This window comes from Neomonachus schauinslandi, chromosome 6 (genome assembly GCF_002201575.2).
Source record: "Neomonachus schauinslandi chromosome 6, ASM220157v2, whole genome shotgun sequence".
Lineage (NCBI taxonomy): Eukaryota > Metazoa > Chordata > Mammalia > Carnivora > Phocidae > Neomonachus > Neomonachus schauinslandi.
The window spans coordinates 26,964,045-26,987,307 of NC_058408.1; the positions used below are offsets into that span (position 1 = coordinate 26,964,045).

At 44.3% G+C, this 23,263-nt stretch overlaps 1 protein-coding gene across 4 annotated transcripts; it reads right to left on the reverse strand.

Moving 5' to 3' along the window:
• Positions 1-8,624: 8,624 nt before the first annotated feature.
• On the reverse strand, positions 8,625-22,264 carry TMEM183A (transmembrane protein 183A). 4 transcript variants are annotated; one of them, XM_021686582.1, is made up of 8 exons: positions 22,076-22,264; positions 21,789-21,878; positions 20,780-20,947; positions 16,279-16,435; positions 15,139-15,319; positions 12,647-12,727; positions 10,805-10,960; positions 8,625-9,340 (listed from the first exon to the last, which is right to left on the reverse strand). In XM_021686582.1, exons 1-8 carry the CDS (start codon positions 22,182-22,184, stop codon positions 9,155-9,157), a joined length of 1,128 nt encoding a protein of 375 aa, XP_021542257.1. In that variant the 5' UTR covers positions 22,185-22,264; the 3' UTR covers positions 8,625-9,154. The 4 variants fall into 4 exon arrangements, with proteins under 4 accessions (XP_021542257.1, XP_021542256.1, XP_044772271.1 ...); XM_021686581.1 differs by having other exon boundaries at positions 16,279-16,438; XM_044916336.1 differs by lacking the exon at positions 21,789-21,878.
• Positions 22,265-23,263: the final 999 nt, after the last annotated feature.

The window sequence follows — 23,263 nt, forward strand, 5'->3', positions numbered from 1 at the left end:
TTTTTTTTTTTTTTAAGATTTTATTTATTTATTTGAGACAGAGAGAAAGAGAGACAGAGAGCATGAGAGGGAGGAGGGTCAGAGGGAGAAGCAGACTCCCTGCCGAGCAGGGAGCCCGATGCGGGACTCGATCCCGGGACTCCAGGATCATGACCTGAGCCGAAGGCAGTCGCTTAACCAACTGAGCCACCCAGGCGCCCTCCTTCCCATATTCTTAAGGTCTCCCAGAGATCATATACTTGCATCAACCAAGATGAAGCCCGCACCCCTGAACGCAGCACATGGCTTTGGCTGAACTCACCTCATTAAGTTCAGTAACCCTAGCCAACTTCTGCTCATCAGAGCCATTGGTTAACCCTCATATATGTCCTTAAAGGGGCGCCTGGGTGGCTCAGTTGGTTAAGCGACTGCCTTCGGCTCAGGTCATGATCCTGGAGTCCGGGATCGAGTCCCGCATCGGGCTCCCTGCTCGGCGGGGAGTCTGCTTCTCCCTCTGACCCTCCCCCCTCTCGTGTGCTCGCTCTCTCTCTCTGTCTCTCATTCTCTCTCTCAAATAAATAAAATCTTAAAAAAAAATTGTTTGCAAAAGAAGAAACAAAGTAATCAGTGTGGCGTATTTGGAGAATAAAAATCTTTCAAAACTAGGGGTCCAAAACTGTGGGCCAAATATGGTTCTTCTGGCATTGAAAAAAAAAAGCTCAGAAGTCTCTGCATTAGTAGATCAGCCCATAGATTAGGGAGCTGCCCCATAGCGGAAGCCAGAGCCACCCGGAGGGGCATCAGGAACCCAAGAGGGAAGTGCTGTCAGGTGCCAGGGCATGAAAGGCCCAGAGTACTCAGAACTGCGTCATAAAGTGTGTGTGTACATGGTCACAGAGGGTGTGGGGGGTGGTTATGAGAGAGAGAGAATGTGTGGGGGGACATGTGCATCCATGCAACAGCATGTAAGAGTAGAGCCATGAGAATGTGTGGTGTGTACGGATGGCCATGAGAGCGCGTGTGGGTAAGAGAACAGTCATGAGAACGGGGTCCTGAGGGCCTGTGTGTGGGCAGTGAGTGGGTGTGCATAATGGTGGGTAGGTACGCATAATGGCGAGACAGATTGTGTGTGGTCATATGTCAAGGACTCATGACGTATGCCTACGGTCATGCCAATGTGTTGTGTGTGTACAGTCATGAGAGTGAACATGTGTGGTTATGTAAGCACGTGCACCTGGGAGTCATGAAGTCATGTGTACTCATAAGAGCACGTGGGCACCATGAGAGCTTACGCGTGTGTGTGATCATGAAAGCAGATACAGCTGGTCATGAAGAGTGTACGTGCATGCGCGGGCTTGAACCTGTGTGAGAATGTGTGAGAGGGAGAAGAAGGAGGGATGGAGATGATAAAGAAAGAATGAAAACCTCATTTGTTCCGGGTGCTCTGCCCCAAAAAAGAGCCCAACATTTTGGGTACTCTGCAGTCGGCCTGGTGCGAGCTGAGGTCAAGAAACTGCACCCAGCTCACCCTTCTCCTTACTGCCACCCCTCAGAGCTGCACGGCAGGGTCTCCCGAGCCCAGGGCTCCCTGTGCATTAGAGATGGCGGCAGTCATCCCATGGATCTCCCAGCATGTCACTCCTCATAAAACAGCCCAGGCCAAGGTCCTGGTCTGGACCCCTCCCGGAGCCCTCCAGTTTTAGCATCCTCCAAGCCACACAAAGGAGAGTCCTCTTCTGGAGCAGCTGCCAAAGACCCCTACCATCCACTGCCTACCCCACCTCATCCCTTACCTAGAACTGCACATTCCTACTTGGAAGGACCTTCTCCAAGGTCATGTAGGCCAACCTTCCACACCTCCCCAACAGCTCAGTCTTTATTTGATTATCCTTGAGGAACAGGAGCTCACTACTAAATGAGGAAGCCCTCATTGTCCTAAGGAAACTTCTTCTTCAACTGAATGGAAACCTAGCTCCCCTTTGAAGTGACAGTTATCTATCTGAAGACAGTGGCCATGAAGTCACACGGGCAGCATATTTCATCTACGAGAATTCAACTATCTTGGGTGAGCAAAATAAGCAATAAAAGCCTGTAATGCAAACCAGCTATTTCATCTGACACTTAACTACAAAATTATATTGATGTAAGTACTCTTTTTAAACACTGTACACATTATATAATTAATATATAATGTGTATAATGTATACCATATCTGTACATTAACATTATTGTTCAGCATTAGAAACCTAAAACCATATACCATGCTTTATGGGAGATTTAGGGATTTTCACTTTACCTACTTCCTATAGAATCTAATTCTCCCACTGAGATGTAACACCACCATACTGGGTCCCCAGACACTTTTCTGCTCCAGGTTAAATATTTCTAGTGGCAAGGAGGCCCTGTTTCATTGAATTCAGGGAATCAGAAGATAGACCTCTTTGATCCAATCCAACAATTAACCTACTGAGTAGATTTCCATGAATCCAATGCTGAGTTAAGAGTTGTTATGGATACAAAAGGTAGGTAAGATATGCCATCAACCCTCAAAAAGTTTACAGTCTACTTGAAAGAACACAGATAGAGTGGTCCCCACCCCCAATCCATAGCCTCATTTTCTGTGATCTCAGTTCCCAGCGGTCAACCACTGATGGGAGCATATGATTCTGACACATCAGGTCAACAGTAGCCTAACACTACATCATGGTGCCTACGTCATTCCCCTCACTTCATCTCATCACATAGCCATTTTATCATCTTGCATCATCACAAGAAGAAAGGTGAGTACAGTAAGATATTTAGAGAAACCACATTCCCATAATTTTTATTCCAGTAAATTGTTGTAATTGTCCTATTTTATTAGAGAGAGGAGATTCCTCTATTTATAGTCCAATAATTATCATTATTGTTGCTAATCTCTTACTGGGACTAACTTATAGATTAAACTATCATAGGTGTGTAGCCTGGAAAAAAATAGAGTATATATAGGGTTCCATACCATCCGTGGTTTCAGGCATCCACTGAGGGTCTTGGAATGTATCCCCTGTGAAAAGGGGGACTACTATACCCACGCAATGGTTCGAAAGCTACAGGGAGTAGCATGTGACCAAATATCCAGTGTCTGGCACAGCCTGGGGGTCAGCACCGAGCACTACTTGGAGTCTGACCAACTGAATTAACCGGTGACGGTTTCTCCTCCAGCTGTCTCAGAATGAAGCAGCCCCAGCCAAGGCCTCTCAGCCCCACAGGCAGGAAGCTGCTCTGTGTTAGAGCTGACTTCGCTCAAGGGAATAGAAGACACTTGATGGTGGTGGGGTGGGGGGCGGTCTGCTGCACCCAACCAAGGCTCTCTGAGAGCCAAGCAAAGAGTTGGGCAGCAGTCATGTTTCCTGTGTGATTGGAGGGCCATTGCCAAGGAGGAGAGGGCAGTCCTCAAGCTCCGCCCAGCCCTGGAGTTTCACACCATGCTAGCTCAGAGCTCCTTCACCCACTATTCTCCCGCCCCGCCCCCGTCCCCCCCCCCCACACCGGTCCTGTCCCCATGGCATTCTCAGTTCCCACAGGACCCTCCCAGCACAACAAAGACTGAGGGGCCCCTAGAAGCTGCCCCTCTCACCACGGCCCATCCCAGTACTTTTTACTCCACTGGCCACCCAAAGTGCCACGCTCTTGTGAGCCAGCACCGTATGCCCTCCAGAGCTAATTATAGGTCAGTGAGCTAGCAGGCCAGAGGGGGGACAGATGGTGACTTCATGTGGCTGCAATACACACCACCCCTCCCCCTGACCTCCCCTCCATTTCTCCTGATCCCATACCTGGGACCTAGATTCTGAGGCAGCTTCCACTCCAGCTTCCACTCTCCTCCCTGCTCCTTACCAGCTCCTCTCCAGGACACGCATGCCACATGCAACTCCGTGCCAATCGGAAGCCACACCTTGCTTCTACAGCAACCCATCCAAGGGCCCAGAGCCCCAGGGGAGAGTGTCCCTGACATAAAAAGGCCTCCTCTAGTGCCTCTATCCTAAAGACTCCTGACTCTCCCCCAGCTCCCTGGCCCTTCAACCCTGACTCCTCCTCCTCTCCCCAGCTCTCACCCTGCTATCCTCAGAAGCTCTGAAAGGACCCACTGAAGTCCCTGATGACTCTTGCCAACTCTAAGATTCTAGCAATCAACTCAGAAAAGAGACCCAGGAGCCGGGTCGCCTGCCCTGCCCTGCCCCTCCAATCCCTCCTTACCACCCAAAGGCTAGACCTCATATACTCCACAGTTCTGACATCATGACATGCTCATCAGCACACACCCAGATATCCCTGGACAAGGTTTCACTTCACACCCCCTCCCCCCACACTCTCCTATCTTCCAGAGATGGCATCTCCCACTGTGCCGCGTGTCCAGGGCATGCTTGGCCCCCAATAATCATCGTGCTATTCATCATCTCATTATTTTGAGATGCTATTTATCTCAGGCAGCCTTCTCAGGCATCAGGACAAAGTCCTAGAAAATAGCCCAGGGAAATCCTTCAAACTGTTCCTTTTGCTAAGGCAGCTTCTCTTGGGGCTACCTGGCCAGTTAACAGTGGTAGGGGGTGGATGGGTTGGGATCCAGTTTAGACAGCTGTTTGAAAGCACGTGGACAGGGCTCTGCTTTTTTATAATTTAATAGCAATGTAACAAAATGGGGGGGCAGGGGCCGTTAAGAGAGTGCCTACTGTGTGTACTTTTCAGCTGCTCCATGGCCCTAAATTGCCTTCAGAAGACCCAGCACACAGCATAGAGCTTGGCATATAGTAAGTGCCCAATAAATGTTTGCTGGGTATTGAACAAAGTACTAGGTATCAGTTCCAAGACCTCTGGAAAGACGGAGGGAAGTCCCTGAAACCTAGCTACTGGAGGGGCCCCTTAAGCTCCCACCAGGAGGGAATCTCCATGCTAAGCAGAGCCTCCTCCTTAACCACTTGCTCACCACACAGAACAGCAGAATAGCAGCCCCAACTCCCATATCTCTCTACTGGGTACTACCAGCATACCTCTCCTCAAAGGTGACATCAGCACCTAGTGGCACCTTGTCCTGGATCCGTCCTCCTTCTCAAAGAAAACCACCCACACCACATTTCCAAGTCCTCCAACCCGACCTCTCTCTTCCAACCCACCATCGAACCCTGCAGGATCTATACCGGAAAACACCCCTACTGCGCGGTCCAAAGTCAACTCCCCACTCCCACCCTCTCAGTTCAGGAATCTATTCCAGCTCTCTTTTCCGCTTGCGCCCACTCTCACCCCCACCCCCACCAGACCTCGGGTTGGCCGCTCCTTCCATCCCATCGCCCTGGCACTGCGGAGACGGGGGCATTTCTGGCACAGACTGAGACTGGCAGTTCAAGGCACAGAGAGCTAGCGATATTAAGAAGGGGTGTTAGTAGCAACGCGGGAAGGATTAAGACCCCCGATAAGCGCGAAGATCTCAGCACCTCTTGTGCCCAAATGAGCGGAGCTGGCCCAGGAGCTGAGGTGCTTTTTTCTCTGACTCTCCAGGATGGGAAATGGGGCGCAGTCCATCCAGCTCGCACCGGGAGACTTGCCACCTCAGCCCCCCTCCTCCGAGGCTGATGGAGCTGAGGGCGAACTCCACGCCCTCCCGCAAGCCGGGCATTGCCTCCCATTCTCACCCCCAAGGGCACAGGGCACTGCAAAGGCCGGCGAGGGGCGGCGGAGGGAGCAGTATCTATGCCAGCCGGAGACGACACATCCGGAGTAAAACGGGGCTGTTTTCCAAGGCGCGCTAGACAGAGACCCCTTCCCAAACTGGAGGGGAGCTGGAGGTGGGAAAAGAGGCATCCTTTTCCCACCTCCAGATTCTGGACGCTCACCTGCCTGCAGTCGTCGAAAGCCAGGCAGCTCAGCCCCGAAGCGGAAGGGAGCCGCCCCCGACCCGGGGAGCCCGACACGTCCTAGGGAGCCGAGCGGGCGCCGAGGTAGCTGCAGCCTCCGCCAGCGCCGAAGCGCCTCGCCTCAAAGCCCCGCCCCTGCCTCCCCGGAAGGCCTCTGGCCCCACCCCCCAAGGGCGGGGCCTGGCCGGCTCCCTCCAGGCCACGCCCCCGCCCCGGCACATGACAAGAGGCACTTTGCTACTGCGCGCCATCTTGGCTTGGCCTGGAGAGTCCCTGAGGTGGCAGAGAACCATTTTACCCAAGAGGACTCAAGTGTCGGGGCTCAGCGGCGCCCTCTCTCCTTCCCAGTGAGGCGCAGCACACATCCTGTCCATTTGACCTCCACCCTCGTTCCTCATCTAACCACCTGTCCCTAAATTGGCCTCAGTCCTGGCCTTGTAATCGTTGCCAATGGTCTGTCACCTTTCACACCTGCCCTCTTGTGCCCATTTATTACTTTTCTTTTGGTCGCATCTATTTCTTAAGTGGAGAATCTTGAAATCCAGATACATTTCGTAGTGTGCGCTTGAGTGAACTGCTCGCCTGAATTCAGGACCTTGGCTGTGCTAACACTGTTACTAGAATATGAAATGTTTGTTACATATACATAGTATGAAGACAGTCTCAATGCCAAATTCCTGACTGACAAATTTTAGTTAAACCTCTCCATTTTCCTGAATTGCTCCTTACCCTGTCCCATGTGGCCATTAATTGCATCTTTCCCATCTGGTTTGTGAAGTGTCATCACAGTGCCTACTCAATCCCTTACAATACCCAGTAAGCGCTGTTACAAGTGCAAAGAATTTTTATATACACGCAATGTGTACATATTTATAAATATACATACAACATGTTCTGTATCTTCTGCAACAAACGCTGTATGTAGTTGAAATCAGTGGAACATACAACCTTTCATGTATTTTTTTTTCTTCTTCCCAGTATATTCACCAATTGGCTTCGTTTCCTTGTATCTTCAGCAAAAGGCAGAAAAATCTGAGTAATTCTGATTTATTATGAGGGTGAGAAATGAAGCTAAATTTGTGTTATTTTGTTTGTCTGACCCTGAGAGCAAAATCAAGAGATGTATTTTTAAAAGTGAAAATTACAAAGCAGTTTTTACAAAAGTAGTCCAGAAAGTTCCAACTCTTCTCCAGGTGGTTTGGGGTTCTTCAAGAGGAAATCTGAGACACTTCGCTTATCCTTTCACTAAAATGAATCATCCTCGAAAAGGCAACTCAGTCAATGCAGAGGGAAGGCTGAAGCCATAACACACTTTACCAAGTGTCTGTCAATATCAAGCTAAGAGAACAGCTGAGACAATACCTAATATTGTACCTATTATCATCATAAAGTTTAATATGAAAACTTAGAAGTTGAGTCAGAACACAATTATTAAACCAATTAATTTCACTCCCCTTTTAAAGGTACCTCCCAAATGCGGGAGGACTTCGATCCACCAGAATAATTCCCTTCTACTTGATGGCATCTTCAGTCCAGGGAACCAGAACTCTGTGCTTCTCTCCTTCTGCCTCAAAGAAGCAACTTTTGCTTGTGAAAGGTACTTATTGTCCAGGGTGCTTATTGTCTTTGGGTTCTTTTGTTTCTTACCATTTACATGCCCAAGTTCTGATTTTCACTGACCAAGGCTCACTTTCCGTGTGAACAGCTTTGAGTACCACCCTCAGTGCGGGGTAACGAGCAGCAGTATTAAGCAGCTGCTTCCTAAGAATATTCTTTAAATAGCAGGGGTTAGGGAGGATGATTAAGGAAAAAAAACACACACACTAATTTAACAGCTTGGTTTGTGATAATAACTGCCCCCACAAGATTTTCATGTTTTAAGAATATATTAATGCCCATCTCATGGCAACATCCAGCTAATATCCAGCTCACTGGCTAACTTGGAGGGCTGAGAAGGGAGGACAAGCAGCAAGGTTACCTTGTTAGCAAACACACAATAAAACCAAAATCCCACCCGTGATCCTCTTCTCAGAGTCCACCAGCTACAGCAAGTCCTCTGACTAACAGGACATTAGCATTTCTGCAGGGATAAAAGGCCAGGCTCCTGTAGGCACACAGGATGATAGGCAGCACAGGGCCAGGCAGAGCAGAAGAAGGTCACTAAGTGCTTATAGTTCAGGAGGCTAGTTTCAATATGGGATGCGTTTTTTTTTTTAAATGACCTTCAGCATAATGCCTTTCTAACAACTCAATGAAAATATCATTATCCTTCTTATCCTTCCTGCCTTTCTTGGTTAGCTTTACAATTTACTTAGAAACACAGATTTCAAAGACTCTTTCATCAATCTTATATACCCTTTAGGCTGATTAGGGATAAGGTAATATCACGATCAAATTTTTACTCACCCTTTTACTTTCTTATCTATGTACACTCTGCCTACTCCCTTTTGCCACCATCTACCACAGGGAATGAAACTGAACTTTTTTAACTGTGATACAGCAAAAAGACCTGGCCATATGGCCTTGGGTAAGTCACTGATGCAGTTTTCTCAACTACAGAATGGGAACAGTATCACCCACCTTGCAGGATCATGAGAATTAGAGATATTACGTAAAGTTCCTAGTACAGTACCAAGGGCACAAAGTCATCACCACCACTATCAAACCTCATGCAAAAAAAAAATACCTAAAATCCAAAATCGGCAAAAGAATATTTACGCAATAAATATCCAAAAAGTATTTTTAAAGAAAGATACACAAGTCAGTCTTGTAAGATTCTGAAAACCCTGTCACCTGCTTTATTTATGGAGAAGGGTAAAGGGAGAAGAGAAAATATTCACTTGAATTTGAGGGGCAGCTTAACGGGAAGCAACAGTAGCAACAATTTCAGGCCTTGAAGGCTCCTCTCTGATCACAAGGGAATGCTGAAACTTCCTTGTTTGGAGATGGATGAGTTTAATTTTTCCCTAGAGCAAGATCATCCATTTTTGCTGGGATAAAAGAATAAAGAACAACAAACTCAATAGCACCAAATGGGGTTTAACACAGAAAATAGGGCCAGGTTTCTCCTTTCAAATGCAAATTTTTACATTAAAATATGTTTATAAATCATAGTTGTTTTTCCTCTTGATTCAATCCTTCTCCTTCCCCTAACAGGAGCCCTGGGAACCGGAAGAGCATGTGCATTACTAACCAGATATACAATCCAGACACCCCTTCCAAACTGGAATCTGATTACTAATGGACTGGCCTAGCTCAGGGCTGCCCTCAGGGACAGGAAGCAGTAACTAGGCTCTCAGGGAGAACGGATACTGAGGATGCCACCAGTCAAAGAGTCGAACGCTGTGCACGGGGTCCAGGATGACTTGCACACCCTGTTCACTGCGCAGTTTCCGACCACCGTGGACAGGAGAATCTTGGAACACCAGTCTCACACGATGATGCCGCATATCCGTGCTCACATTGATAGTAAACTAGGAGGGAAAAGCAAATTCAGTACCCAAATTAAACAACCTTGTTTTCCCACGGCTCATTCTGAAATAAGACAGTCTAGACAAAATTTACACTGGCTAGGCCACAAAATGAAATTCTTCATATTTAAACCATGCTAAAGAAAGCCTCTCAAATGGCTGAATAAATTAGGATACATGCACACAGACTAGCACTGAAGCCAATTTTTTAAAAACTGGGTTAGAACTATACAAAATGACTTGAAGGGGTTCTGATGAGATATTGTTAAGCGAGTCAAACCAGATGCATGAAACATACGTTTGATCACATTTTTGGTAAAATAAACCACAAATTCTCTAAATCTGTTTATGTATATGCTGGTCTGAACAGAATTATATGAATATGAAGTCTATGGAATATAAGTATATTACTAGGTCACTAATGTGACTTAACCTAGAGGGAGGGGAGAGGTGCCTAACAACCAAAACAGCATATATGGTATAATCTCAATTAAACAAAATTATTTAAGAGAGTGGGTGTATACAAGGACATAATAACAGATACATTAAAGAACAGTTCCCTAAAGGGCCATAGTTAGAGGCCAGTAAGAGTCTAGGTCACCTTTACTTTTTTCATGTATTTATGTATTATTTAAATTCTTTCCATGAAGTATGCATTATTTATTTTACCATTAAAAAAAGAATAAAGCTGGGCGCCTGGGTGGCTCAGTCAGTTAAGGATCTGCCTTCAGCTCAGGTCATGATCCTGGAGTCCCAGGACTGAGCCCTGCATGGGGCTCCCTGCTCAGTGGGGACTCTGCTTCTCCCTCTCCCTCTGCACCCCCCACCCCAGCTCTTGTTTTCTCTCTCACTCGCTCACTCTCTCAAATGAATGAATGAATGAATAAATATATAAATAAGAACAAAGCTATTTTCAGTGCAGAGGGGGGAATCCCATGTATCTCCGAACATAAGCCTAAAGGACAGAGAAGATAAACTGCATATACTCTCAAGTTACCAATCCAGTTAAAAATTTTAAAAACCTGGAAAATATGCCAGAGACATATTTGTTATTTACTAATCTAATTCTTAGCTAAGGCTTGAATAGTCATCATCACATAATGGACAGAGCTGGTCACCTTACATTTTAGTATTTCATTTACGACACCACAAGCAAGCCTCAAGGTCCTGAAATACAGTGCTCATATATAAGCCTCATTATTATCCCTGAAAGGATACTGTTTCTCAAATAGTAATGATCACTACAAAGAAGATGCAAAAACATTCCCTTTACTATAAGAAGGAAACAGAGATAAAATATCCAGACATAATTAACTCCATTCCTAATATACAAGTCTGCTTTCAAACTTTTTAAAAAAATTATACTTCAAAGATTTCTTCCTCAATGGTTAAATTTACAAATTTCTTTCAAAACCTAGGTATGAGAGTCTACGAAAGAACTAAGGATGGCATTCCGTTTCCACTTACCAGGGTAAATATCATTCCCATGACAATTGGAATAAAGATGAAATTGAGGGTGGTGACCTGCAGTAGGCAGCAGTCCTGGTCTGGGTTGGTATGAACATCTTCATACTGAATGGGAGGCTGCAACCCTCCCACACACTTGCTCTTTAATCTAGGGGACTAAAGAGAACTGAAAATTACTCGAACAGCTTAGAGAAAATGTTGATGGCTCTAAGACTCCACCAGTGAAAATCCTGTTTCTCTTTATATACATATTGGTTTCTATACAGATCAAGGAAAACCTGCCCTTTGAAAGAAGAGGAAACACATCCGGATAAGCAATGTGGTAGTCGGTATATGCTTCATTTAGATGGTATTTCCTGCCATCTGGCAAGAAATGGAAACTTATAGTTCTATCAGAGGCTCCCCAATGTTTGAAAGATCGCAAATTCCTCGTGACTCGTCGGACTCCAAAGAACATCTGCTGCACAAAAGGGATAGAAGCAGAAGTGGCCATCTAATTCTAGGCACCATAAATAAAAGAACCACAAGTCTCAGAACTAAAGAATCTGGGCATTCACCTTCCTGCAGTTAATTCCGCTCTCAGCTTGAACACTGCTGAGACTGCCCTGCAGCCCCTTCCCAGAAAGGTCCTACGGTGGATTTACCACCACCATCTAATGGATATCACAGTTGAAGACATCTTATTAAAATCAAATGACTAGAAACCAAAATTCTTCCCTAAAGCCATGTTTATGAAAAATCAATGGAGGGTGGGAGGATGGGTTAGCCTGGTGATGGGTATTAAAGAGGGCACGTTCTGCATGGAGCACTGGGTGTTATGCACAAACAATGAATCATGGAACAATACATCTAAAACTAATGATGTAATGTATGGTGATTAACATAACAATAAAAAATTTAAAAAAAATCAATGGAAAAATACGATTCACTTTAATTACAAACTTATCTGTAACTCATCAAGTGAAGGATAACTAATCTTATTTGTAATGTGTCTCTTCAGTGAGATACTAAATAGGGGAGACAGAAGAAAGAAATGAGCTGCTTAGGATAAGAAGTAAAGGCAAGCAAAGTAGATCCTCTCTGTGGCCAAGATCTCAGGTACAGTCCAAGCAAAAGGCAGAAACGGAGTAGGATACTATCTATTCTTCTTATAAATAGCCTCCTGGCGGTGGTCCCTTTCCTCATGACTTCCCCGAACTGCCTCAGGTATAAAACCATATAAATTATTGTTGTCTGCAAATACATTTGCTTTGAAAAACAAAAAAATTATAGGCAAATAACCTCAGTACATTGTTAAAACAAGTTTTCCCCTTTTTCCCATCTTTAGAAAGTCTTCAACTATACAGAAAGTTAATAAAATAGTGCAATAAACTCCTGTATACCCTCTACCGTTAGACATTTCACCGTATTTGCTTCCTCTCCTCCCACCTCTCATTTTATGTAGAAGATGGTAAAGGGGGCAAAGCCATCTGAAAGGAGCACTGACGCTCCACCCCTATTCAGCATGAATAAAGACACTTACATATAACCACAGTATCATTATCACACCTGAGAAACTAACAATAATTTCATGTCATCTAACATTTACAGCATACTCACATCTCTTGAATTGTCCCAAGTGTCTTTTACAGCCCTTTGTTCCCTGCTCCAGTACCCACTCATTCAGCTAGTATACTGTTGTGTCTCTTTCGTACAGAATAGTTCCTTCTACCTTTTCTTTTCATGGCGTTATCGCAAATTTTGATGTGTACTATTTGATTTCAATAAGACAATTTTATGCCTAGTGAAATTTATTAGAACAACATACTACCTGAAAAACAAAGAGAAGATATGACTACATACCTGTTTTTTGAACTTAAAGTTGAATTCCCACATTGGTTCCTGTCTGTTCCCAACAATCTTTCTGCACCAGAAAAGTAAGCACTGTAAAAAAATAAAAATAAAATAAACCAAAAATAAATAAATGATAGAAAAGGAAAAAATCAAAGTAAGGTAACAAAAAATAATCAGCAAAAACCTGTCTGACAGCTCCAAGGCCAGCCACAGTCCCAATGCTAAGATTTTACTTTGGCACAGATAGAGACCCCCCCCCCAGTTTGACACTGGTGCAACATGGAAAGAGACAATCCCAGGGCTATTCAGTAAAGAGAAGAGGGACTGATATAAGTCAACCTCAGATGCTGTTGAGGGCAACCCCCACTGTTCTCATCTTTAAAGACAGAAACATGGTCTCTAGAGACTGGGACATTCTCTGAGTCAGCGAGCCACTCCTCTATATGAAAATATAAGGGCAGCCAGTAGCCACCAGGCAAGATGATAACAAAGCCATAAGGCAGGCAGAGGTGGCCATCCCTGGAACAGGAGCAAGCCACTCAGGACCTTCTGGGAGCAGAGAGCCGGTGTGAAAACGACAGAGCTGGGCTGAATTATCTAGAGTAAGTCCCTCCATGAAAGTCAGGCTACAGCTAGGGTTAACACAAGAAGTTAAGTACCTCCCAGGGGATAAGGGGTGGGTCGTCCGCCGTGCCAGCTGTCCTGCCCTTCAGACATGCCCTGTACGTCCCGCTGTTCCATCAAAAATAATGGGCTTGGCTTTAAGGGGCAAATACTTCTGCTGCCATCACAGCGGCTCCAGTGTCCCATACAAGCTATGCGATTGAAAAGAGAGAGAGGGAGAATCAAATACGAAAAGCTGGAGTCCAGGAACCTGGGACAACTTCCTTAGGCATGCTGCCAACTCCCTGAATGCCATGCGATTGTGGTTATACAAGTGGCAAGGCCATGCATGGGACACCTGTCACTCCAGGTCCCATATCCTCTCCAGAGATCTCTAACAACAAGGCACAAAAGCAGCAGCCAGGTGGCCTGGACTTACTGTCTGGATTAAGAACTTAGTTATCACCACCTTGGTTTTTATAATCTACTTTTAAAAAATTAATATGCAGTGACTAGAACACGAAGACACGGGCATTTTCGATTTAGGCAGTAGCACTTGCATTGTGCACTGGAGCCGCTAGGATGTGTCGAGCACGAGGAGTCTGCCTAATGCTGCTCTACTCCCAGCAACTGATTCATACCCGGCATGGTTAGCTCTGGGATGATCCCCACCTCATCAGAGCTGGTCTGATACTATCAAATGTTTCTGGGGAGGGAAACCGCAAATGTGAGATGATACACTGTCCACTCATATTACTAGCAGAAGCAGCTGCTAGGTGAAATGCTACTCATCACACATTCTACTCCTGCCTTAAAGCCACCAGCTAGTGTGATATTGAATTGAGCTCAGCCCATGGCCCTGACCATCTCAGTTTGCGACCCTCAAAGGAACCCTGATAATCTTGAAACCAACAGTACCCTTTCAGTCAGTATGTATCAGGTGGAATATTATCACACGGGAGCTAAACTAGGGGAGAAGAATCATTACAGAACATCCAAAAAACAAAACAGAAGAGAATAGAAAGTGCTACAGGACACCAGATTTGGGGTAGGAACAGAGTAATAAAAATTACCAACTCAAAAGATACAAAATTCAGACAATGGCATTAGTTGAAGGAGAAATAGGCTGAGACATCAACTTGCCTAAGTAATCATATCTGTTGTACTGGTATAGCTTGGCAAAGGTGGGTTCACTGGATACTTCATTATGGAGAAAAGGAGAGAAAGGATCAAAGGCTAACAGACCTATTTACAGATCAGAAGAATGCCAAACACTTGAATACAATGTATGAATATAAGCTACAGGGGAAATCCCAAGATATAAGAAATAGCCTAGGATACAGGAAGAATTTTAGAGAGCTAAAGTGTGTGAGTTATAGTCTCTGAAACAACCTAGCCCAGAGCTTGGCAATAGTTGGCCCTTAGCGTATGTTAAAGTCTATACCAAAATCTTTTAAAGAGGTCAACAAGAAAGAAGAATCCCAGATATCAAGGTCACGTTAGGAAAAGAAAATTACTAAGGTGTTCATGTTATATCTTTGCATCATGATTTACAGCACCCTGGAAGATTTACAGTTTACATCTACCATTTGAGTTGTGCTCTTCCTAACCCAAACCATCAAAATCATCTAAAGTGGTCCAATGTACAATGCATGAGAATAAATTAAAGAGAATAAAGAATATGCTAAAAGCACAAGAAAGCTTTAAGGTAAAGAGAAGAGAAGCCAGCCCAACAGAGCAGGAATGTCTTAGAGAAGTGAAACCCTGAAAGTTTGCATTAGCCCCCTGGCAGCCTGGGACCAACAGCCCTAGCCCTCCCCATCAAGGAATCTAGAGACAAGCCATAGTAACAGGCCCACCATACCATTAGTTAGGCCCCAACAATAATTCTCACTTACTTTGGAATTCTTTAATGTGCTGGGAGTGCTTTCTGGAATGGCTGGATTCTTGGAGATTCGAGCAGCAAACGGCTCATACATATGGTATAGAGATCGGATCACACACGCCCGCAGACAGCGCAGCTTCTCCATTGACTCTGGTCGCAGGCGCAAAGGCAGAGAGGCACCCAGCGTGTAGTGCCTGAAACACGACACATTACTCCTACCAATATGTGACCTGTCTCTCCTGCTCTAGCTCAGTCTCCTAGGACCCCTGGTCTCTGTGTCCATTTAACTATACTGTTCTACTGGCCAGTAGTTAGCTTGTCCCCAGTGTTCTCTCACTCACACAGACACACAAACACACACACACACACACATCACACCTCCTTCATTTCTCAGCTACTTTTGCTTCTTTGCTATGCAAAACCCAATTCACATATACCTTATAATCCTGCCCTCCAACCATGTTAAAATTTTAAATCCTATTTTACGCCAAAAAACGGCAAGTCTCGGACTTGACACCAGTAGAATATACTTCAGTTGCTCAAAAGGAATGTGTACTGAAGAACCACCAGGTTCTCCCACCACGGGTCTCAGCAAGTTCTCTACACCCTTCCACTTCAACATGCCTTCGCACAACATCCTGACAGTTTATAATCTTCATTACACTTCTGCACCCGGTATCAAAAGCTGTCTTATTAATCCTATCATTCACTCTTTCCTCACCACTACAACTAAACACAGGGCAGCATGAGTACAAAAACTCTATGATACTTCATGGTAACTACCCAACTAAGAAACAACCAATCCAGTTAGAAAGATAAATAGATAGGCATCTACAGCTTTCGAAAATTCTAGCTAAGATAAACTTCTGAAGACAAGTCAAACACAGTTCTTTTTAAGACCTGAAGCAAGACTTTTTGCTGAAAGTGGATACTGGATGGGGGGAGGGGGCAACCAAAGGGAAGACAATTACCTGGACAAATTAATAATACCAAACTTAAATTAGAGAGGGGCTCAAGGAGTCCAAAGCTAGGCTCATGCCCAGGCATGGAGTAGAGAAAATGAAAAGAGGTCACCATCCAGGGAGTAGCTCCAAATCACAAACAGCAATGAAATCAGCTACACAGATAACAGAGCGAGTCTCTGTGGTCGCACCTTCGGTACAACCTGGTCCAAAAGGCAGCAGTGCAAGTGACAGTCCAGGCATTCTTACAAATCAGAGAAAAATTCACAATGTCCTCAGGACGGATATAGGAGGCCAGCAATAGCCAAATATCCATGGGATACTCTTCTCCTCCAGCCCCGTCCAGGTCTTCTGAAACAGAAAAAAAAAGAACTATAAGCTTTGAACTTCGATTATGGACATATCTAAAGATCCCCAGTCATTTCAATTCTCCCAGGGCTTGCACAGTTAAGAAAATAGTTTTAAATAGGTCCAATGAAGCCTCTCAGACTCATCATTTCCTGCTTCTTCTGGCTGCTGGAAACTTTCGTTTCCTGTTGCCCAAGTGACTGGGTCTCATTCTTAAGGCCTTTCTTTAACAACTATTCACATACTATTTTGAAGTTTTCAAAGTTTATCAAAGTTTTGCACACTTTACTATCATTCCATTCTAATAATTCTTCAACACAAATAAGGAAAATATTACTGTGCCCATTTTACTAGTAAGAAGACATAACCTTGCCACTAGTTAAGGTAAAGAGACCCAGGTTTCTACTCTAAATTCCAGCTTTGCACTAAAAACTCTGCCCCTGATTTCCCTCATGGTCCCCTTCCACCAAACATTGTCTTCAGTTCAGTCATTTAAAACAACAACTGATTTTAAGATGGTATGAGGAAACCTCAAAGTGCAAGCTCAATAAAACACCCAGTAAGTTATGGTATATTTTCATTACTCAGTAAATGCCTGTAGACGTTTCTTTCCTTCTAGTTCCTCATTTCATTGCCAGTTTGACCTATGATCCCAGCCATAGGCGTTCAGTACTCAGATGCCCTGTAACAATGTATCCCCACCTCCTTCTCCTTCAGACTTTGTTAGGATTCATTCTCTTTTTTTTTAAAGATTTTTATTTATTTATTTGAGAGAGAGACAGAATGAAAGAGAGCAAGCACATGAGAGGGGGGAGGGTCAGAGGGAGAAGCAGACTCCCTGCCGAGCAGGGAGCCCGATGCGGGACTGGATCCAGGGACTCCAGGATCATGACCTGAGCCGAAGGCAGTCGCTTAACCAACTGAGCCACCCAGGCGCCCAGGATTCATTCTCTTGACCCTGAGGTCCACTCGGTGTCTCAGGTCCAAGTAAAAACTCACACTCCATAAAGACACTTGCATCTGGGCAAACCCTACTTCTAACCTATAATTCAGACCTACTCACAGAACTATCCAAAAACCAGCTTTCTTCTTTCTGTTTCCTGGGCAAAAAGATCCTACACTAGCTCCCCAAAGCTGCCTCTACTTTTCAAGCTAACTGCAGCAGTATGACTCAGACAGGTTATTGCATTAGGTTCTTCATAACAGAGACCAGTACCTCTAAAATGACATCCTCTTTTCTGGTTCCTAATCTTCCCTGTAATCTCCAGTGACCACTGAAGGCTTTGTCCTAACATGTTTGAGCCCCATCTTCTCCCACATTAAGTCTCTCTCTGAAGGAGAAGGTAAATGACTATCAGAATTTCTCCCGAGATCCATCAGGACCTTTACAAAGCACAGTGCTATTAAAAAATGTTCTGTCTTCCGGGACAAACCGCAGTAATTACTGATGAGGAATAACTGTCAGTGTTTTAAACAACATTATTAAGAAATTTCAAGACATAGGAAATGGAATCAGTAAAAGAAAGCTCCACAGAGATAAGCCATGAAGGACAGAAAGAACTTTGATAGGTACAGATTAAGAGCAAAAGTATTCCAATTGAAATAAATAGCTAACAGGAAGCCCAGATACTTAGAAAAACAAAATACATGTGATGGCAATAAAGAGAAAAGTTTAACAGGATTTTGATGCTATCAAGAAATTACTGTAAACTTTTTTAGACATGATTAATTTTTTTTTATTAAAGAGTATTTGTCTTTTGGAGGGAACTACCAAAACATTTAGAGATAATAATAGGATATTGGGAATTACTTCAGAATAATGCACAGCGTGTGTGTTGGGGTGGGGGAACAGTGGCTGAAACAAAAATGGCCATGAGTCAGTGTTAATGCTGGGTTAAGAGCTAGGTGGGATTCCTTATACTATTCTCTCTTCTTCTATATTCGTTTCATTAAAAAGAAGCTAAAGAAAGAAGGGGAAAAAAAGACCAGTCTGACTAGAACAAAGGAACCTAATGGGAGTAAAGCAGAGCAAACAACTAAAAGATGAATTATAGTTACAAGTCTGTAAGCCACAAATCATATATCTGGTAAGTGACTAGTATCCTGAATATACAAGGAATTCCCACAACTCAGTAATAAAAAGATAACCCAAATTTAAAATGGGCAAAGGAGGGCGCCTAGGTGGCTCAGTCGGTTAAACATCTGCCTTCACCTGAGGTCATGATCTCGGAGTCCTGGGATCAAGTCCCATGTTGGGCTCCCTGCTCAGCGAGGAGTCTGCTTCTCCTTCCTCCCAGCTGGGAGACCCCAGCTCGTGCTCTCTCTGTTGCACCCACTCTCTAATAAATAAATAAAATCTTAAAAAAAAAAAATGGGCAAAGGATTTGAATAGACATTTCTTCTTCTCTGAAGAATACATACAGACGGGCAATAAGCACACACGAAAAGATGCTCAACATCATTAGCCATCAAAGAAATGAAAATCAAAACCATGAGATACCACTTGACAGCCACTAAGATGGCTATGATTTAAAAAGTCAGACAATGCAAGTGTTGGCGAGAATGTAGAGAAACTGGAACTCTTTGCACACTGCTGGTGGAATGTAGAATGGAAACCTCAAAAAACACACCGGCGGGGCGCCTGGGTGACTCAGTCAGTTCGTCAAGTGTCTGCCTTCAGCTCAGGTCATGATCCCAGCATCCTGGGACTGAGACCTGTGTTGGGCTCCCTGCTCAGCAGGAAGTCTGCTTCTCCCTCTCCCTCTGCCCCTCCCGCTGGCTTGTGCTCTCTCATGCTCTCTCTCTCAAATAAATAAAATCTTTAAAACACAACACACACACACACTGACAATTATTCAAGAAGTTAAACTAGAGTTATTATGTGATTCCAATTTCACTCCTACCCAACAAAAATGAAAATGTATGTCCATGTAAAAACTTGTCCAAGGGTGTTCATAGCAGCATTATTCAAAATAGCCAACTGAAAAAACACTGAAGGACTGACCTGTCCTACAAAATGAATGAACTTGAAAACATGCTAAGTGAGAAAAGCTAGACACAAAAGGTCACATATTATGTGATTCCATTTATATGAAATGTCCAGAACAGGCAAATCTATAAAGACAGAAAGTAAATTAGTGGTCAGGGGGGTGGGCCGGGGGAGTGGGAGGGTTGGGAGAGAATGAGAAATAATGCTAATAGGTCTGGAGTAATAGAAATGTTCTAAACTTAAAGCATGTTGATAGCTGCACAACCATGTGAACATACTAAAACCACTGAATTGAACACTTTAAAAAAGTGAATTTTATGTCAATAAGGATGTTTAAAAAGTCTGCAAGCTGTTCTATGGAGTGTGCCCAAGAACAAAACAGAGCAAGATAAATCTCTAATAGCATGGTGATGATGAGCAGGGATTTCAAGAAAGAAATTAAAAAACAAAGAAGTATGAGGAATGTCAATATTAATTTTGGCCTTCTGGAAAACAATGGTATCACTGACAATAATTGGCATAATTGCAAAGTGATGGCAGTTCATTAATTATCAATTATTTCAATGTATTTCAGTAAATACAAATATTTGTTATCTGACTCTCAAGTACAGGTAAAAGTTCTGGTAGATCTGAAATCAAAAATACATATATCACTTATTACATTAGCTTCCCCTAACTCTAACTGATCACTGGAACCACTTTAGCTTTAATAGCTATTCTGGGTACTACCCCAAGAAAGCCTGATTCATTAAGTCTAGAGCAAACCACTGCATGAAGATTTGGCATATTATATACTATTAGCTTATTTTTCTTTGTTTCACTTGTGTGAGTTTTATTGCCATTAGGTATAAAATCACATACTTTTCTATTTCCCACAGTACCTATTAGACATAAAGCAGACATTAATAATTGCAGAGCACTTAAAAGTCCATAGTAGTATCTAGCTTCAGCTGAAAGGAAATCGGTTATATACAATCCACATACTTGGGAAAACATTTTTTGGTCACATCTTTGATTCCTTACCTGTTCAGAAATCCAGAAATGCAAAGGCTTTTTGTTTTCATGTTACCGTATGGGTTTTCACCTAATAATGACATGTTCTCAAGGAATGGCTACTATAGTTGAGCTTACAGCTCCAGAAATCTACTGGACTATCTTACCTATCTGACTCTTACCTATTTCCTTTCTTCTCATTTTTAGACAAAACAGAAAGCCCTGGTATATTAAACCTGTCCCACTACTAAGATCCAAACCCTGGTTCTCCACTGGTATCACCTCTTATGCTACTGAGAAAGTGAACAGCTTCAAGTTATCACCACAGACAGGACTAATCCAAAAGCAAACAAGCCCTATACCTTTATGCCTCTTGCTTTTCTTTTTTCTGGAGACGGTTCTCTCACGGATGCTCTCCTCCTGGGCATCCATCTCATCACTGCTGTCAATGATGTCACAGGGCTCACCAACCCCAGAAAGAGCTTCCACTGCAGGAACCTGGGAGGCTTCCAAGCCACAAAGAGATTTTACTAGAAGAAAATAAGGGGAGAAGGAGATGGCAGAGTCCCATCTAGAAATACAAATGACTTAGACAGGATATCAGCATCCATGAGGATAAGGAAAACAAGGGGGGGGGAAAAAGCAATAGTGTGAGAGAGTCTGCTGAAGAAAGGTGAGAACTAAGAAGAAAGAAATTTTAGCATTTTAAATACTAAAAACTGGAAAGCAATAGGCAAACTGACCCCAAAGTTGCAGAGATTGACTCCTTAAAAGTGTCAACTTCAGACCTGAAGAAAAAGGGAGCGCATTATTCTCCCACTATAAACCCTGCAGGATAAAAACAAAAAGTAAATGCTATTCTCATTTGTATAAATTCTGAGGAGCAATGTTTGAGAGAAAATGAAGCCAATTTGACCCTGTTCCTATGTTGGAGACAGTAGGTGTCATAAAAACACAAGTCTCAGGTACCTGAGTAAAAAGCTTGAAAGTAAGAGAAACATGAGAAAAGGAAAAGAGCATACCTCAGGATTATTACACAAAGAAACAAACTGCACAGTCAGTGGGGAATATATGTGAACCACAGGAAAAAGATGACTAACCAAGAAGAAAGCAGTGGAAACTACAGAAGAGTACGCAAAGATTTTTTTTTTTTGATGCAAAGAAAGAAAATATTTCTGCTACAAAAAGCGCTACTGCTCTTGGCTAATCCTCCCTTCCCCCTCCTCCGAATACATGAGGGGCCACTGAAGACAGCAAACACGTTTATGGGAAGATGCCCAAAGGATTTTGCAAGGAAAACACTGAGGCGTTGTTCCAGGAAAATAAAACACCTAGTTCCGCCTTCCCGGCCTGAGTCTTTCGGCAGCCTACCTTCCTGCTGCACAGCATTGGCGACGGCTTTCTTGACCCGTCCAGACCTCACGACCGCCGGATCCGAGTTGGCATAATCCGCCACGGTCACTGAAATACAGCAACAACCCTCAAAGGAGGAAGCCTTCTCTCCGTCAGCGTCCTCTCCGCCAAGACCTCCTGCTCACTGCAGGTCTCCGGCCCCAGCGCCCTCCCATTACAGGCAAGCGAGCGCTCGCCTCGGCGCTGTCCAGCCCCCTCCCTGCCGCCAGCACCCAGTCTTTCAACGCCCCCGGCCCCTCGCCCACCTCGTCCAGAGCAGGCGTCGTGGGCCCGGAACTTGAGTCGCTTCCCTCTCTTGGGCATGGCGACCGCGTCGGGGCGAGGCCGGCCTAGCAGGCCGGGCCCCCGGGCCATGTCTTGGGCCGGAGAGCCGGCTCCGGGACCCGCGCGCCAGCTCCGCCCGGCTCAGCGGCCATCCCGCACCGGAGTCCGCAGCTCTCGCGAGGACTGCCCCGCGTCGCGTTAGCAGCCGACGCCCCATTCGTAAGCCAGTCACCGCCTGGTCTGCGGAGTACGTCATCATCCAGCGCCTACAGAGCACCTGCAGCGGAGTTCGGTAGGGGTCGACCTGTGTCTGGATTGCTGTTGTTCTGGGTAGTGTGGAATTTCGCCGCACCTCTTGTGAGGTGATTGGTGTCTCAGACCTGGAACCGATGCCCGCGTTGACTAGAACTGAGTCTGGTCTCCACGATTTTTCAGCTACCGCCTCTGTCCACACTCCAGGTTCACTTCAGCACCCAAATGTCCGTACGTTGCCGCCTTCGTGCTTGCTATTCCAACATGAGTCTGTAAGAGTCTTCACTCTAATCCTTATACAAAAGCTATAAAGTTCTGAATTCTCAAAATGGAGGGAGGGGTTCTCAAAAGTTTTTCGATGTACCATCATCCTCCAAACAAAACACTAGAAGGATCGATGAGGAAAGAAAATGGTCATTCCTTTGTATTGAGAAAGAAAAAAGTCACTGAGCGTAGATTACAGAACTGTGAGGGAGCAGGACCCTGGACTGGTGGCGCCAGGACGAATAAGAAGCTATTTAGTGTTCTGAGTTATGTTCTTTGTCCTAACTTCCTTTCTGTTCTCAAAAGATGCTAATCCAGATCTTGAGAACCCAGACATCCAACCTGCGGGATCCACCCTAAGAAATTTAGGAGATTCCTGTTTTTAATGACTAGTGATTTTAGTGATTTAGTGATTACCTAATATATAAAAGTTCATTAGGAGCAAACCACTGCCTTTTACTAACATTGTGCTAATAGGCTTGAATCAATTAGGAATTATAATTGAAGCTCAATATAATCGGTTATAATTGTGAACCATTCAAATTTAATTTATCTAAAGGCATAACATAAAACAAGGGTCCAATAGACTGTTAACTAAAAGAAAATTGTTTCAAATAACTTTTCCATGTATACATAATTCATGTTTGTTGTCA